Below are 18,811 nucleotides of genomic sequence, written 5' to 3' on the forward strand. Positions count from 1 at the left end.
AATTCAATATAGTGGGGAAAGAAAGGGGGGCCCGTTTTCTTTATACATCCATAGGGGGCCTCAAGACACTCTTAATAGGATAATCATTCTGCTGGCATTTTAGCAAATGGATTTTAATAAAAAACATAAATAATGTGTACAAATAATAAAACCTCTGTTAACCATAAGTGTATGAGGAGTTTCATAAGGCCCCCAGAAACTCGGGGCCCTAGGCAACCATCTAGTTTTGCCTAATGGTAAGTCTGCCATTGATCAAACTTAAACATGTAATATAAATCCCCCAAACCCAAATGGCAGAGATATGGGAATCATTCAAATTAGCAAGTCAAAGTATAGGGCAATAATTCTGGGAAAGCATATAATACTTATAGCTATGCGTAGGTAACACACACACACACAGAACTGCATAGACATCGTGCCAACTGGATGTATCTAAGCATCTCACAGGGAAAAGCTACAACAGGAGCTGGAGACTGGCCTAGATGTATGTACAGGGGGGAGGGGGCCTTAGGTTCTCCTGTCTCCATATTATATAAGTTTTGAATTGTATATACAGAAAGAAGGAAGAGAGAGAGAGATGGAACATAGTAGTACTGCCAGACGTATGACGGAATTAAAACATGCGCCATCGTGTGAAAACCAACAGTACATTGGAACTCCTGTTCAGCAGAGGCACTCACCCACCCCTCCCATATTGGCTTCGCTACTGACCAGACAGACTTCCTAACTGACCTCAAGACAGCCTGCAGGCGACACTGGTACTCAACATTGACTGACGCTTTACAGCACACCTCACTGAGACACATTAGACAGGACACAAGACACCACTGTTTGGCCTACTCCCCCAACCGGGCACTGGACACGGCAGTCACCAGACTGAGGATTGGCCTCACCTGCCTCAATGCCCACCTGCACAGGCTGGGCATGACTGACTCTTCCCACTGCCCCTGGTGCCCTACCCAGCCTGACACCCCAGAACACCTGTTCCTGCACTGCCCTCGTCACCACTCACACCGTGTGGCCCTCCTCCACTCACTGTCTGCTATTCACCCACACAGGCCAACACTGACTGACCTCTTGGGTGACTGCACAAATACCACTCAGGCTTTCAAGACTCAGCCTCACCAGGACCCTCCTACAAAAAACAAATCAACTCCACCGCATATAGCTTGAACACCTCACCACCGCATACCACACCTTTGGGGCACTAGAGGCTGTGACACACAACCTGCACATCCCCAACAAACCCCAAAGAAGAAGAAACTCCTGTTGGACTAAGGGAACTAACTGATGATATTATGGACAAGGATTTTTCTGGATTCAGGGATGAAAGAGGTAGTATGAGAAGGTTGATGAATGCAGAAAGGGAGTTAAGGTACATGAAGGAAGTAATGTCGAGTCTAATGAACAAACAGGGCTGACTGACAACGGAAAACACAAAGCTGAAATTGAGATTGGTAGAATGTGAGAAGGTCAGTCCAATCAATCAGGGATTAAAAGAAGAGATACAAGAAATTAAGAAAAAAAATGACATACTGAAAGCCACATGCCAAGACTATGAAAACTCTCTAAGGAGCTTACAGGTTAAGGTGCAGGATGGGATTATGGACAGGGTAGAAGGTGGATTGGGTGAAAACAAGCTGAAGAAACTACAAAATGAATGGAAGCAGGAACAGGAAGAGGAAAAAGTTAAATTTTTGGAACTTTTATAGAGACAAATTCAGGAAAACATGAAAGTCGCTTTAATTGAAGTAATTAAAGAGAAAGAAGAACTGGTGCGGGATACAGTGGATAAGAGAAAAAGCTTCGTGATTTTTGGGATGAAGGAAAAGAAAAATCCAAATAAACTGACGCGAGAACATTAAGAGAGAGAGAGAACTGGCCAAAACTGTTATCAAACAAGTTCAAGATAACACACAGAACTAAACCAGGAGGTGGAGGAAGTGATCAGTCTAAGAAGATACAGGGAAGGGGGTAGGAGACCAATGAAACTGAGAATGAGATCCGAAGTGGCAGTAGAGGAAATTATGGTTAGGAAAGGGAAGCTGGCCGATGAAACTGGACACAAGGATACATGGATAAAAAGAGATATGAACCTTGAGGAGAGGGAAAAGGAGAATATGCTAAGAAGTGAAGCCAAGGAAAAAATGAGGAAAGGACAGAGATAGAGAAGAAGAATTTTTACTGGAGGGTTCTGGATATGAGACTAAAGAAGTGGTACCTATAGAAGAAAGAGGAGGTTGTGGAGAAGGCAAGAAATTAAGAGTGATCTATACTAATATAGATGTGTTGTTATCAAGCATGTTGGAGGTTAGGGATTATTTGAAAGAGAAAAAGCCAGATGTAATGTGCATCATTGAAAGAAAACTAAGAGAAGAGATCCACGTTAACTTTAAAGAGGAGGGATATAATAGCTTGAGGAGAGAAAGGAAGGATAAAGGGGGAGGAGAAGTGTTAATAATGTTTCATGATAATATATGTATGGAGGATGTGCAATATGGTGAGGACAAAGTGGAAGTAATGGGAGTAACAATCAAAACAGGAATTGAAGAATAGAAAAATTATAGTTACATATGTGCCACCTTAGACTAATACATGGGGAACTGAAGAACATCAAGATATGCAAAAAGAGGTGATTAAGTGCCTAGATAACATGATAAGAAGAAATGAAAGAATACTTTTAGTTGGAGACTTTAACTGTAAAAAAGTAAACTGGAGAGAGATGGAAGTTATGGATAATACTGGGCAGTGGGGCAAGGAAGTGTTACAGTTGACTATGGTTAATGCAATGGACCAGTGGGTGGAGGAGTCAACAAGGTGCAGAGGGGAAGAAGAACTATCATTGCTTGACCTAATATTCACAAAGAAAGGAGAGCCCCCTCCAATCATACAATATCTTAGTACAATGGGTGATCATGTGGCATTGGAGATGCAAATTCATGAGGAAGATGGGATAAGTTACAGAGATGACTACAAAGGAGAGAGATTGAATTATGCAAGAGTGGATTTTGAAAAATAAAAGATATATTTTACTGATATTGAGTGGAGAAACATTATGTACAGAAAGACAGTACAACGGAAATATGATATATTCTTACAGAAATATAATGAAGTAAAAAAAATTGTATCTGTTTATAGAGTTCAGAAAAAAATACATGCTTGGTACAATGCTAGATGCATACAAGCTAAAAAGGAAAAAGATAAAGTGTGGAAGAAACTCATAAAACAGAGAAATTACTATAACAGATTGCAATACAAGGATGCCAGAAATGAATATATTAGAGTATGGAGAGAGGAAGAAAGAAACTTTGAAAAAGATGTGGTGGGTAAAAGCAAAAATGAACCCACTTTTCCACAAGTATATAAATGGCAAAACAAAGAACAAGGAAACAATTGAAAAAATAATTGAAAAAGGGAAGACATACCAAACAGAAGGAAATGTGTGAAATAATGAATGAGAGCTTCAAAACAGTGTTCACTGCAGAAGAAGATTTCACAGAACCTAATAGGACATTGCATTGCCAAGGAATTCAGGAGATTGCAGTGCACAAAGAGGATATAGGAAGATTATTGGATAAATTGGATGTCAGAAAAGCAATAGGGCCAGATGGTGTATCAGGTTGGGTGTTACAAGAATGTAGAGTGCAACTACTGGATCCAATTTGGGAAATAATTATAGGTTCAATAAATGAAGGAGAAAGTTCCACTAGAATGGAAGAGAGCCAACATAATTCCGATATTTAAAGGAGGAAAGGCAACTGAACCACTAAACTACAAACCAGTGTCACTTACAAGTGTCTTGGGGAAATTGTGTGAAATAATGAACAAAGAAAAATTAGTTAAATTTCTAGAAGAGGAGCAAGTCATATCAAACAGACAATTTGGATTCAGGACAGGGAGGTCATGTGTGTCAAACTTATTAAGCTTTTACTCGAGAGTTATTGCAGGACTGGAAAACAGAGATGGATGGGTGGACACAGTATACCTGGACAAAAAAAAAAGGCTTTTGATAAAGTCCCTCATGGAAGACTACTTTGGAAGCTAGAGAACATAGGAGGACTGCGAGGAACTTTGCTAGAATGGACAAGAGATTATTTGGAGGATAGGGAAATGAGAACTGTGATCAGAGATACATACTCATATTGGGATAAAGTAACTAGTGGATTACCACAAGGGTCTGTGTTAGGCCCATTATGTTTCAGATTTATGTAAATGACATTCACATAGGAGTTAACAGTTATATAAATTTGTTTGCTAATGATGCAAAGCTGCTAAGAGTTATCAAAACTATAGAGGACTGTCTGCTGTTACAGGAAGGTATAAACAAGATTTATGAGTGAAGCAGGAAGTGGAAATTGAAGTTAAATGCCAAGAAATGTAACAGTGGAACTAGGAAAGAGTAAAAGAAGACCGGTATGGAACTATCTGATTGGAGAGGAACAAATAATGAAGTCTAAAGAGGAAAAGATCCGGGAGTGATTATACAGGAAAATCTGAACCTCAAAAAATTCATAAGCAAGATATTTGGATTATCATATAAAATGTTGACTAATATAAGAGTGGCATTTCAATACAAAGATATGATGAAAAAAGTCATCACAAGCATGATACCTCCAAGGCTGGAATATGCAGCAGTGGTGTGGTCTCCAAGCTCTAAAAAAGATATAAGAAGATTAGAATGGATACAGAAGATTGCTACAAAGATGGTGCTGGAACTAAAAGACCTAACATATGAAGAATGGCTGAAGGATATAGGACTACCAACCTTACAAGATAGAAGAGAACGAGGAGACCTAATAACAGTGTACAAGATAGTCAATGACATTGAAAAGATAGACAAGGAAGACCTGGTGCTGGTGATAGAAGAAGATAGAAGGACAAGAGATCATATAAGGAAGATCAAGATGAGGCAGTGTGTGAAGGATATTGGAAAATACAGTTTACACACAGAACAGTGAAGTGGAATGCATTGAATAATGAAGTTGTTACAGCACATAATGTGCATAACTTTAAGGAAAAATTGGATAAATGGAGTTATGGAGATAGGACACCATGAGCCCTGCTTGAACCCTGTACAATACAACTAGGTAAATACACACACTGCCGACACCGTGCTGAGAGCAGCTCCTTGGGAAAGAGATTCAGCAGGCATTGGAGTCTGACCTAGACTTATGTACAAAGGGGTAAGGGGCAATAGGGTTCTCCTGTCTCCTTAATAAATAAGTTTTGGATCATATAGATGGAAAAATGGAGAGAGAAACGGAACTGAGTGGTGCGGCCAGACGTATGACATCAAAACATACGCCATGTTGTGAAAATCAGCGATTTATTGAAGCATCTTTTGGACTGAGGAGATTGACTGAGGATAATATGGATAAGGACTTTTCTGGATTTAGAGATAAAAGAGGAAATATGAGGTTGATAAATGTGGAAAGAAAGATAAAGTACGTGAAGAAAGTGATGTTGAGTTTAATGGACAAGCAGGACAGACAAATAACTGAAAACACAGATCAGAGATTGAGATTTGTCAAATGTGAAAAGGTCAGTATTATCACTCAGGGATTAAAGGAGGAGATACAGGAGATAAAGAAACAAAATAATGTACTAAAAGCTACATGTTATGACTACGAAAACTCCTTAAGGAGCTTACAGAAATAAGTACAGGATGGGATTAAAGACAGAGTAGAAATTGGATTGGCTTAAAACAAACTGAAGGAATTATGAAATGCATGGAAATAAGAACAGGAAGAGGAAAAAGTTAAATTTTCAGAGGTAGTAAAGAGACAAATTCATGAAAAAACAAAAGACGCTGTTATACAAGTAATTAAGGAGAAAGAAGATCTAGTGCGTGATAGAGTGGATAAGAGAAAATGTTTCGTGATTTTTGGGATGAAGAAAAAATAATCCAAATAAATTTATGAGAGGACGTGAAGAGAGAGAACTAGCCAAAACTATTATAATTATCAAACAGGTGCAGGACAGCACACAGGAGCTGGAACAAGAGGTGGAGGAAGCGATTAAATTGGGAAGATTTACTGAAGGGGGGCAGGAGACCAGTAAAAGTGAGAATGAGATTGCAGGTGGCAGTGGAGGAAATTATGACAAGGAAAGGGAAGCTGGCTGATGATACTGAACATAAGAATATATGAATAAAAAGAGATATGAACCTAGAGGAGAGGGAAAGAGAGAAAGTGCTAAGAAATCAAGCTAAAGAAAAAGACGAGAAAAGGATGGAGATCAAGAAAAAGAATTTCTACTGGAGGGTTGTAGATATGAGACTAAAGAAGTGGCATCTACGGAAGAAGAAGGAGGTCATGGAGGAGGCAAGAAATTAAGAGTGACTTATACCAATATTGATGGGTTGTTATCCAGCGTGTTGGAGGTTAGGGATTATTTGAAAGAGAAAAAGGTAGATGTAATGTACATTGTTGAAACAAAACCAAGAACAGAGATCTATATTAACTTTAAGGAGAAGGGATATAATAGCTGGAGGGGTAAAGGAAAGGAAGGGAAGGGTAAAGTGGGAGGAGGAGTGCTAATAATGGTTTGTGATAATATATGTGTGGAGGATGTGCAATATGGTGAGGGCAAGGTGGAAGTAATGGGAGTAACAATCAAAACAGAGGAATTGTGAAAAAGAAAAATCATAGTTACATATGTGCCACTTAAGACAAATACATGGGGAACTGAGAAACATAGACATGCAAAGAGAGGTGATTAAGTGCTTAGATAATATGTTGAGAAGAGATGGAAGAATACTTTTAGTTCGAGACTTTAACTGTAAAATAATAAACTGGAGAGAGATGGAAGTAATGGATAGTGCTGGACAGTGCAGCGAGGAGGTGTTATAGTTGACTATGGTAAATACAATGGACCAGTAGGTGATGGAGTCGACAAAGTACAGGGAGGAAGAAGAACCATTGTAGCTTGACCAAGTATTCACAAAGAAGCCAGAGCCCCCTCCCAGCATACAATACCTTAGTTCAATGGGAAGAAGTGATCATGTGACATTAGAGCTGGAATTACAGGAGGGAGATGGGATAAGTTACAGAGATGACTACAAAAAAGAGAGAATAAATTATGCAAGAGCAGATTTTGAAAAAGTAAGGAACTTTTTGCTGACATTGAGTAGAGAAACATTATGTACAAAAGGACAATACAAGGAAAATATGAAATATTCCTACAGAAATATAATGAGTAGAGAAATATGTACCTTTTTACAGATTTAAGAAAAAAATACATGCTTGGTACAATGCTAAATGCACAGAAGTGAAAACAGCAAAAGATAAAGCTTGGAGAAAACTCATAAAGCTGAGAAATGACAATAATAGGCAGCAGTATAGGAATGCAAGAAATGAATATATTAGAGTAAGGAAAGAGGAAGAAAGAAACTTCGAGAAAGATGTGGTGAGTAAAAGCAAAGATGAACATAAGCTTTTCTACAAATTCATAAATGGCAAAATGAAGAACAAGAAACAATAGAAAAATAATTAAAGGAGGGAAGACATACCAAACAGAGAAGGAAATGTGTGAAATAATGAATGAGAGCTTCAAAACGGTGTTCACTGTAGAAGAAGATTTTATAGAACCAAATAGGACATTGTATTGCCATGGATTACAGGAAATCACAGGGCACAAAGAAGATATTAGAAGAATATTGGATAATTTGGATGTCAGAAAAGCAATGGGGCCCGATGGTGTATCAGGCTGGGTGTTAAAAGAATGTAAAGAGCAATTGCTGGATCTAATTTGGGAAATAATTACAAGTTCACAGAATGAAGGGAAAGTTCCACTAAAATGGAAAAGAGCCAATGTAATACCGATATTTAAAGGAAGAAAGGCAACTGAGCCATTAAATTACAGACTGGTGTCACCTACAAACGTTACGGGAAAGTTGCGTGAAATTATTATCAAAGAAAAATATGTTAAATATCTGGAAGAAGAACAAATCATATCAAGCAAACAATTTGGGTTCAGGACAGGACAGTCATAAGTATCAAACTTATTAAGCTTTTACTGAGAGTAATAGATAGGCTGGAAAGCAGAGATAGATGTGTGGACATAGTATACCTGGACATAAAAAAAGGCTTTTGATAAAGTCCCTCATGGAAGACTACTTTGGAAACTAGAGAACATAAAGGACTGTGAGGAACTTTGTTAGAATGGACAAGGGATTATTTGAAGGACAGGGAGATGAGAACTGTGATCAGAGATACATACTCATCTTGGGGTAAAGTAACATGTGGAATGCCACAAGGGTCAGTGTTAGCCCCCATTATGTTTCAGATTTATGTAAATGACATTCACAATGGGATAAACCATTTATTTGCTGATGATGCAAAGCTGCTAAGAGTTATCAAAACCCGGGAGGACTGTTTGCTGTTACAGGAAGATATGTATAAACAAGATCTTTGAGTGGAGTAAGAAGTGGAAATTGGAGCTCAGTTCCAAGAAATGTCACTTAATGGAACTAGAAATGATCAAAAGAAGACCGGTATTGAACTATCTGATGGGAGAGGAAGAAACAATGAAGACTAAAGAGGAAAAAGATCTGGGAGTGATTATACATGAAAATCTGAACCCTAAAGAACACATAAGCAAGATATTTGGATTATCATATAAAATGTTGACTAATATAAGAGTGGCATTTCAATTCATGGACAAAGATATGATGAATAAAATCATCACAAGCATGATATGTCCATTGCTGGAATATGCTGCTGTGGTGTGGTCTCTGATCTCTAAAAAGATATAAGAAGATTAGAATAAATACAGAAAATTGCTACGAAGATGGTGTCAGAACTAAAGGACCCAACATATGAAGAATGGCTGAAGGAAATGGGACTACCAACCTTACAAGATAGAAGAGAACGAGGAGACCTAATAACAATGTACAAGATAGTCAATGACATTGAAAAGATAGACAAGGAAGACCTGATGCTGGTGACAAAAAGTGAGAGGAGGACAAAAGGTCATATAAAGAAGATTAGGATGAAGCAATGTGTGAAGGATATTGGAAAATACAGTTTTCCACACAGAACAATGGAGAAGTTGAATGCAATGAATAATGATATTGTTACAGCACATAATATGCATAACCTTAAGTTAAAAGTGGATAAATGGAGACATGGAGACAGGACACTATGAATTCCACTTGAACCCTGTACAATACAACTAGGTAAATGAATATACACAGAGCAATAATTCAGATTTAGAAGAGGGAGATCACAAAAACTGAGGAAGGTTACAAAAATTGATGGGTTTTATTCATAAGTGGTGGATATGATACAAGAGAGAGATGGATGGCTTGATTATGTACATGTAGTTTTGAGGAAAGCCTTTGATGAAATGCCATACGGGAGATTGTTGTGGTAGTTAGAGCATGATGATAGTCAAAAAGATGCTTTGCTGAGATGGATGCAAAATTCCTTAATTGATAGAGATGAGAATAGTGGTAAAAGATCAGGAGTTGTCATGGAGGAAGGTCAAAAGCAGAATATCTCAAAGTTTAGTACTGGCACCAATTATGTTTGCAGTATATATAGATTACATGATAGTGTGAATAGCCTTTTTGTGGATGGTGCCACACTGGTGAAAAACTTAGCTGAAAAAGATTGTGGAATGTTGCAACATCTAATGTGATATCAGAATGAACTCCACCATAAAAATGCTGTTTTGAAAAGTAAGTGTTAACAATATCCAGAGATAGTAAGGCAAGGAAACAAGACTATAGAAGCATTTGAAAGTCTGTGAATAGTATGATGCCAGTTTAGGTGCTGTAATTTATTTTATGCTGGATATGTGATTCCCTAGGGAGCTCCAGGATTGCCAGGCCCTACTGGAGAGAAGGGACAGCAGGGCTTCCCAGGCATGGAAGGACTCATGGGTCCCAAGGGAAGCAAAGGAGAACCGGGTCCACAAGGTCCTACAGGTCCCAAAGGAGATAGAGTAAGTATGCATTGATTTGTAAACATACACAGAGCAGCAAGACTCCAGTGTTGATATTGGCAGATTGACATAAGATCTATTTTTCTGAGGAGAGGTGAAAATGTTGTGCTATATTTGTTGTCTCTTTCTGCAGGTTTTTTCATTGTGCAAAACTAGAAATGCCTATTATAGAAAACATATATATTTAAAACAGTCGGGAGGATATTTGGCAACTTTTTCACCTCTTCTCTGTGAAATGAAAGGGTAACTCCTGACAAACTTTGGACTCACTTGAGTTGGACCAGTTGGTTTATTTTAATTGCTTGATTATTTTACTGTGAGAAGATTTCAAAGACTTCACTTTTTTTTTTTTATATCCCTACTACCTGAGTAGAATGTTTTCTTTTCAGTTGTCCCCTACCCTTTGCCTTTTCACAGATCTTAGAACATTGTATTAAATGCAAACTATGTAGAAAGGAACTTGTTCACTCTGGGTATTTTGTTCAAGTTATAGTACAGCATGTATGCTACACCACATGCAAGTGACAATTACTGCTTCAAAATAACCACCACATTCAAAGCTAGCCAGTTAAAAGTACAGTAATACTTTGAGATACGAATGCTCGAACATATGATTTTTTTATATACTGTACGACGAAAAATTTCATATAATTTACGCCTCAAAATACAAAGATAATTTTAAGATACGAATAGCCATTGGTAGGTGGCGCAGCAATTGCTGGGCTACCCGCGTCCACCCTTGATCTTGATTTTGATCTTGATTCTACAGGCGTCCCAGGATTTCTCCTGAGGCAGGCCTTAGTATCGGCAGCTCCTGTAGGGGATAAAAAGAAAAAAAAGGCGGCAAGAACCTAAACCAGACACCATCCTTAATACTACTAATCCCTGCATCTGGCAATCCACATTCTCTCCAGGAACTCCTTGACAGCTTCTATCATCCTTTCACTCGTGTCTCCACACAGTCCCAGCAGCAACACCATCCATTCCCTTCCAGTCTTCTCCATCCTGGCATCTCCCAATTCCCTCAACACCACTTGCATCATCTCATTTCTGTTTCTGGCATACTTCACACACTCCAGCATCACATGCTCCACCGTCTCGTCCTCTCCCATGTCACACATCTGGCACATTTTGTTGCTGGACTCTGACCATCTGTAACTCCTTGCATTCACATTCATGCACTGTGCCCTAGCTCGGAAGAGGAGATCACCCCCCAGGCTGCCATCATACCACTTTTCATACATTGGGGCCTCTTTCTCCCTATACCACTCCAGAGTACTCTTTTGTTCCATCCTAGTCCTCCATTCGCTCAGTCCAATACACTTCACCCTTCTGTCTATCTCTCTCTTCCACTTCCTTACATCCCAGTCTGGGCCCTCTCCATTCCCAACAATCATGCTCCAGTCACTCACAACATGCTTCCCCTCAACTCGCTGGAATGTTCAACTAGTTTCCAGACCACTCTTCACTACCATCCTGACACACTTTTTCCCCCACCTGCTATTCCTAACATTCCATAGAAACACCTTCCTAACTATTCTTGCATCATTCATTCGTTCTAGCCTAGCCTTGAATCTCAGTGTTGCCTTCACATGCCTCTCTCTGAAGATACTCCATCCCATGTCTTCCCTTAATGCTTCTATTGCTGCATAACCTGGTGCATTTACAGCCATTCTTGCTACTCTGTTCTGTCCTATTTCTAGCTTCTCTAATTCACTTTCATTCCACGTCATCACATCCATACCATACATAATGCTTGGAACAGCCATGGTCTTCCAAACTTTTCGCAGCTCATCATACTTGCTGGCTCTCATCCTTGCTGCACTTCCTAGCCAACCTACCCACTGGTTCACCAAACTCATCTTTTCATTCTTTGCTTTCACACAGCCATATGGACTCATCCACATCCCCAGATACTTGTATTCCTCAGCCTGTTGCACCTCATTTTCTCCCAGTCTCCACACCAAGTTTCTTTCATCATCTGACCTATTCACAACCATCACCTTGCTCTTCTCACTGCTGAATCTCACCCCAAAGTCTCTTCCATAGCCATCTACAACATCCAGGAGACTTTGGAGCTCCTCTGCTGATTCACTCATGACTACCACATCATCTGCATACAAGAGCACACATACCCTATCATTCCCCACCTTTACTCCTGCATTCATCCTTCTCATTCTGGCAGCCAGTTCTTCTGTATATAAACTGAAGAGGGTTGGTGACAAAATACAACCCTGCCTGACTCCTCTCTCACTCTTTACCCAGTCTGTTTCTATGTCTCCTAGTCTATATCTAGCTCTTGTGTCCACATACATACTTTGCACTATACTAACTATCTTTGAACTCAGTCCAATCTTTTCTAAGACTCTGTCTAACATTCTTCTATTCACCCTGTCATATGCTTTCTCTATATCCAGAAAACCCAAGTATAATTTACTACCCTCGTTCCTTTTCCTCTCAATCAGATCATTCACCACAAACATGTTGTCTTCAGCTCTCCTATCCACACGGAAACCATTCTGTTCTTCACCCAGCATTCCAGTCTGTTCAATCCATTTACACAATCTCTCATTCAGCACACCACTGAACACTTTACCCACTGTATTCACTAATGCAATGGGCCTGTAGTTTTTCAATTCATCTTTACTCTTGTATCCTCCCTTGTGTAACAGAGTCACCCTACATTCATTCCACACTCTTGGCACTCTCTCTTCCTCCCACACCTGGTTAAAGAGCTCAGTTATCCTATCAATCAGAACTTCTCCTCCATTTTTGTACATCTCATATGGTATCTCATCTGGCCCTGCTGCCTTACCATTCTTTTGCCTTTTCACACATTTCTCCACTTCCTCTCGGCTGATTCTATCATTCAATTCATCCGCCTTCTTTCTCTCCAGTGTCACACACCCTTCTTTAACATCAAATACCTCACCAACACCTCCAATCTCTTCCCAGAACTCTTTGATCACCTTTCTCATCTCTTCCTTGTCTGTCACCACTGTCCCATTTACCTTGAGGCTCTCCACTTTTTCACGGTTAGACATCCCCTCACCCCTCAGGAATCTATACCATTCTTTGCCACCTTCCACGCCTTTCTCTCTGAGGGACTGAATCACGCTTCTCTCACACCTACCCTTGGCATTCATTATCTTTCGCTTCGTCACTCACTGCTGCCTAACATTCAGTCCGTGTTGTGTATCGTTGTTCATCCTTTGTGCATGTACATGTCGGTGCTCCTCAGCAGTGTGTATTTTTTTCTTAAGTTTTGTGAACTCGAGACCTTGTGATCATGGGTTCCAAAAGTAAAAATAAGAAGGCTGAAAAGAAGTAACTTAGAAGAGTCTTGCAATGGATATGAAACACTAGATAATTGCACAATATGAACGTGGTGTGCATATCTGTGACATGGCCCTGTGTGCTAATGCTAGTAGTAACTGTAAAGTCAAATCATTGTTGGTGTATCATTCTGAGAATCCCAGGGCCTTTAAAGCACATAAGGTGTTAAAAGAGAAACTCCAGGTCATGTGGCGTGCCAATAGTAAGGCATGGATAACTCACCAATTCCTCCTCCGTACTACATATACGAAGTTCTATCACAGCGTCGGTAAGTATGAATGCAAGTTGGGAGTTTTCGCTCGCGCTAACTTGGTAGATTTGGCGAGAAATGCACAAAATAGCCTGTATTCACATAGTGATTACACTTGGAAATTCAATAAACGAGTGAATACAAATGGTGTTCTGCCTACAAGCAACTCTTCCTCTTTGCAATGCAAAAAAAAAACAAGTCTCTAGATGATATGGTTACCAAAATATCACGGGCTGAATGAGGTGGTATCATCGGTGTTCATGGCCTTGCGTCCAATTGGGTTCAGCGGCCTTGGCTAGAGCGATAGAAAATGGGCCCCTTGTATCTCTCTCTCTCTCTCTCTCTCTCTCTCTCTCTCTCTCTCTCTCTCTCTCTCTCTCTCTCTCTCTCTCTCTCTCTCTCTCTCTCTCTCTCTCTCTCTCTCTCTCTCTCTCTCTCTCTCTCTCTCTCTCTCTCTCTCTCTCTCTCTCTCTCTCTCTCGCCTGTTCTGATACCACTCTCATTCAAATGTTGTCTCCCCACTACATGGCGAGAAACCTGAGGTGTAGAAGTAAGGCGCACAGGAGAGATGGTGGAATCGGACACCGTGAAATCGCTGTCACCACCACCATCCATTGTGGGAGTTGGTGACACAGTGACAAATAGCATGTTTACTCCTGATGAATGTTGCCAGCTCACAAGCAAAGACGGGAAGAAAATAGCCAAAATATAGCCCAAAAATGCCTAAACGTCTATCGACGTGCCCTGAGTCTTGCGTGATGAACATCTATCGACGTGTCCCGAGTTTTGCGGGTTAAGTTGTTATTTTGCGCAATTTAATTAATTTATATCATGCATACAATAAACTTTTATTTATCTTATATTAGATCTATATTTGGTTGGTATTTAAAGCATGTTAATTTTTTGGGGAGGGTAAATTCGTATCACTAGAACGAATTAACTCTATTTCCATTAATTTCTATGGGAAAAATTTGTTTGATATACAATTTTTTTTATATACAACGATCGTCACGGAACGAATTAAATTTGTATGTCAAAGTACCACTGTATACAGATTTCTAGAATTTCTACATTTCTCAATTATAACTAAATAGCATTTACACTTGTAATGCTGGCTTTTATCAGTCATCACAAACCTTATCCAGGTCTACACATTAATTCACACATATTCCACACTTTGAATGTAATATTATCATTCATTTGTCTCTTTTACTGGTAGACCTCAGAATCATTTGCCTCATTTTATCCCCTGTGACCTTAACACCATCGAAAATACTGTGTCACTCTATACTATAAGCTCATCCATTAACAGCCATAGGGCATCTCTCTCTCTCTCTCTCTCTCTCTCTCTCTCTCTCTCTCTCTCTCTCTCTCTCTCTCTCTCTCTCTCTCTCTCTCTCTCTCTCTCTCTAATTATCTTTCCTTTACCTCCCATAAAACAAGAGTCCCTTTTAGACTTAAAGACTAAAACTATTCCAATCAAGTGGATATCATTGGTTTACTACATAAAGTTGACTTCTTTCAGGGGAAGATGGGTCTGAATGGCTTCCCAGGTATCAATGGCATTCCAGGCATTCCAGGTGTGCAGGGACCCAGAGGCAGACCTGGCCTTGATGGTTGCAATGGCACCGATGTGAGTTACTGTACTTAACCAAGTTTTACCTAGTTGTATGTTACAGTGTTCAAGCAGGCTTCATAGTAACCTGTTTCTTAATTAGCATAGTGATGGTCTTTCTGTTTGACATTTTTCCATTTTTATACTTATAAAAAAAGCTTGGGATCCTCTTCATATCTTATCACTACATCTCTTTCAATATCTTTTCACTACATCCCTTTCAAAATTTCTCTCCTCCTCCCTTCTTATTCTAATGTATTCTTTTCATGCCTCTTTATACAGCTTCCTATTTTTCTTAATTTAATTGCTTCCTTAATTTCAGAGCCTGTAAATCACAATGATTTACTTCTATCATAGTATCTTTATTTATTAAACTTTTTCTCTTTAGTTAATGACCATAAATTGGCCTTTATCTAATAAGAGTTACCTATGTATTTTACAATAAAAACTATTGGGAAAAGATATGTTTAAAAAAAAAAATCTGAATTGTGGTTTAAGCAGTGTAAGGGGAAGGAGAAAATGTATTTTTTAATAGTAGCTTTTGTCTTCAGTATCACATGAATAGGTTCATAGCTAAATACTGTATCATTTTACTGGGTCCTCTCTCTAATCAATAGAAATTAACTTTGAATAGTTTTATTGTTGTCATTGGTGTGTTTGTATTATATATATTTATTCCACAGGGTGAACCTGGAGTGTCTGGCGTTCCTGGACCACCAGGCCCAAGAGGTTTCCGTGGTCCAGAGGGTCAGAAGGGCATAAAGGGAGAACCTGCAATTGGGCCTTGCACCTCTTCTAAGGGTGAAAAGGGTGAGCCAGGCCGTGATGGTCGACAGGGGCCACAGGGTCCACCTGGCTTGCCTGGGCCGCAGGGAGACAATGGCTACAGAGGTAGAGATGGAGAGAAGGTAAGCTATGCATCACATTGCTGTTACTTACACTATACCAATTAACATATTGGATATTTTTCATTATTACTCTGAATGAGTTTGCTTTTTAGCATCATAAAATTTTCATCGACCATGTATTGTCTTCAAACAAATGTGGCTATACAGTGTACCCCAGTTTTGCATGCAATTATATTCCAAAAGCAGCCATCCTCTCTCAACATTTCCTTTGAAAGTTATACCAAATGATACTGAAAACTCATCTTTATTACTTCTTGTATCTTTCTCTGTGTTCTTTGTCTAGATGATGATAATCACAAGCAGCTCTTACTTCTGATGTCTGTGAGCTACTTTTGTTCATAAAATTAAGTAAGGTATACAGGCTACCCCCGCTTAACGAGGGCGTTACATTCCAAAAAATCCCTTCGTTAAGTGAATTTTCGTTAAACGAACCAATTATAACAAGTTTAACCCCTGACCTGAGCTTCCATTGAGAGTAAACAAAGCGAGAGTGCATCATAGTACAGTAAAAGGTGTAATGAAAGTAAAAATTATGAAGTTAAACATTTAAGCAGTTTAATATAAGACTAGGTAAGTCATTATAATGTACACTAATGTATGTATGTAAGTAACTTTATAATGTTGATGATCTTAAATTTATGAAGGGAGGAAGAGTGGAGCAGGAAATACGCTAGTTGGCAACCTGTGAAATGTAAACAAAGGGCGCATCATTGTATCACATACAAAACTTATGTACCACATTTCCACAAGACTTTCCATTTTATCCATTGCAGTCATGAGTTCAGGTGGTTCTTTTAGCTTACAAGGAAGATATGATCTCACCAGCCTTCTTAATAGAGTCTGCTGACTTGAAAATGGTAGACAGTAGATGGAGTCAAGCCATTTTTTTTTTTTTTTTTTTTTTAACGTAGGGAAGAGGGCCAGCCAAGGGCAAAAAAAAGAAAGTTAGATAAAAGCCCACTTGAGCGCTGGCTCTCCAAAGAATACAAAAAGTGCCAAAACCGTCAGCCAGAATTAGGGAGCAAATGCCTCGATACCTCCCTCTTAAAAGAAGACAAGTTGTAGGAATTTGGAAATACAGATGCAGGGAGGGAGTTCCAGAGTTTACCAGTGAAAGGGATGAATGATTGAGCGTACTGGTTAACTCTTGCATTAGTGAGTTGGACAGAATAGGGATGAAAGGAAGAAGAAAGCCTTGTGCAGCGTGGTCGCAGGAGGAGGGGAGGCATGCAGTTAGCAAGATCAGTAGAACAGTTACCATGAAAATAGCGATAAAATATAGAAAGGGATGCAACATTTCGGCGGTGAGAAAGAGACAAGACAGTTAGTCAGAGGATGGGAGTTGATGAGACAAAGAGCTTTAGATTCCACCCTGTCAAGCAAAGCTGTGTGACTGGAACCCCCCCAAACATGCGAAGAGTACTCCATACAGGGACGGATAAGGCCCTTATACAGAGTAAGCAGTTGGAGGGGCGAGAAAAACTGGCGGAGACGCCTCAGAACACCTAACTTCGTAGAAGCTGTTTTAGCAAGAGATGAGATGTGAAGTTTCCACTTAAGATTATGAGCAAAGGACAGACCGAGGATATTCATTGTGGAAGAGGAAGACAGTTGAGTGTCATTGAATAAGAAGGGATAGTTGTCTGGAAGGTTGTGTCGAGTTGATAGATGGAGGAATTGAGGCATTGAAAACTATTAGATTTTCTCTGCCCCAATCGGAAATTTTAGAAAGATCGGAAGTCAGGCATTCCGTGGCGTCCCCGCGTGATCTATTAATTTCCTGAAAGGTTGGACGTCTCTGAAAGAACGTGGAAAGATGTAGGGTGGTATCATCAGCGTAGGAGTGGATAGGGCAAGAAGTTTGGTTAAGAAGGTCATTAATGAATAATAGAAAGAGAGTGGGTGATAGGACAGAACCCTGAGGAACACCACTATTAATAGGTTTAGGAGAAGAACAGTAGCCATCTACCACAGCAGCAATAGAGCTGAGAGCAGCAATGAGATAAAGTTGCAGAGAGAAGGATAGAAGCCGTAAGAGGGCAGTTTTGAAATCAAAGCTTTATGCCAGACTCTATCAAAAGCTTTTGATATGTCTAACGCAACAGCAAAAGTTTCACCGAAATCTCTAAAAGAGGATGACCAAGACTCAGTAAGGAAAGCCAGAAGATCACCAGTAGAGCAACCTTGACGGAAGCCATACTGGCAATCAGACAGAAGATTGTGAAGTGACAGATGTTTGAGAATCTTCCTATTCAGGATAGATTAAAAAACTTTAGACAAGCAAGAGATTAAAGCTATAGGACGGTAGTTTGAGGGGTTAGAACGGTAACCCTTTTTAGGAACAGGCTGAATGTAGGCGAACTTCCAGCAGGAAGGAAAGGTAGAAGTTGATAGACAAAGTTGGAAGAGTTTGGCCAGGCAAGGTGCAAGCATGGAAGCACAGTTTTTGAGAACAATAGGATGGACCCCATCAGGTCCATAAGCCTTCCAAGGGTTTAGGCCAGCAAGGGCATGGAAAACATCATTACGAAGAATTTTGATTGTAGACATGAAATATTCAGAGGGAGGAGGAGAGGGAGGGACAAGCCCAGAAGGTGGTGGCGAACAATGCTATTAGTTTTCTGGCCTCTTTCATGTCTGTGAATAATATCCAGCTTCACTTCAAGAGTAAGAGACTCCTGGTCTTAGCAACGCTAGGCGACATTGCAGGGTGTTTTGGTGGCATGTAGAGCGAGGGAAGACAAGCTGCTGCTG

The 18,811-nt window shown here is 39.7% G+C and overlaps 1 protein-coding gene across 2 annotated transcripts in view; it reads left to right on the top strand.

Annotated features, from left to right (window-relative positions):
- Positions 1 to 18,811, top strand: part of LOC123513289 (collagen alpha-2(IV) chain-like) — a 208,483-nt gene that overhangs the window by 123,054 nt on the left and 66,618 nt on the right. For both annotated transcript variants that reach the window (XM_045270367.1, XM_045270369.1), the window contains exons 4-6: positions 9,814 to 9,948; positions 15,060 to 15,167; positions 15,833 to 16,057. In XM_045270367.1, the coding sequence (XP_045126302.1) occupies positions 9,814 to 9,948; positions 15,060 to 15,167; positions 15,833 to 16,057 (468 nt within the window). The remainder of the gene's footprint in view (positions 1 to 9,813; positions 9,949 to 15,059; positions 15,168 to 15,832; positions 16,058 to 18,811) is intronic.

Source organism: Portunus trituberculatus, chromosome 35 (genome assembly GCF_017591435.1).
Source record: "Portunus trituberculatus isolate SZX2019 chromosome 35, ASM1759143v1, whole genome shotgun sequence".
Taxonomy (NCBI): Eukaryota; Metazoa; Arthropoda; class Malacostraca; order Decapoda; family Portunidae; genus Portunus; species Portunus trituberculatus.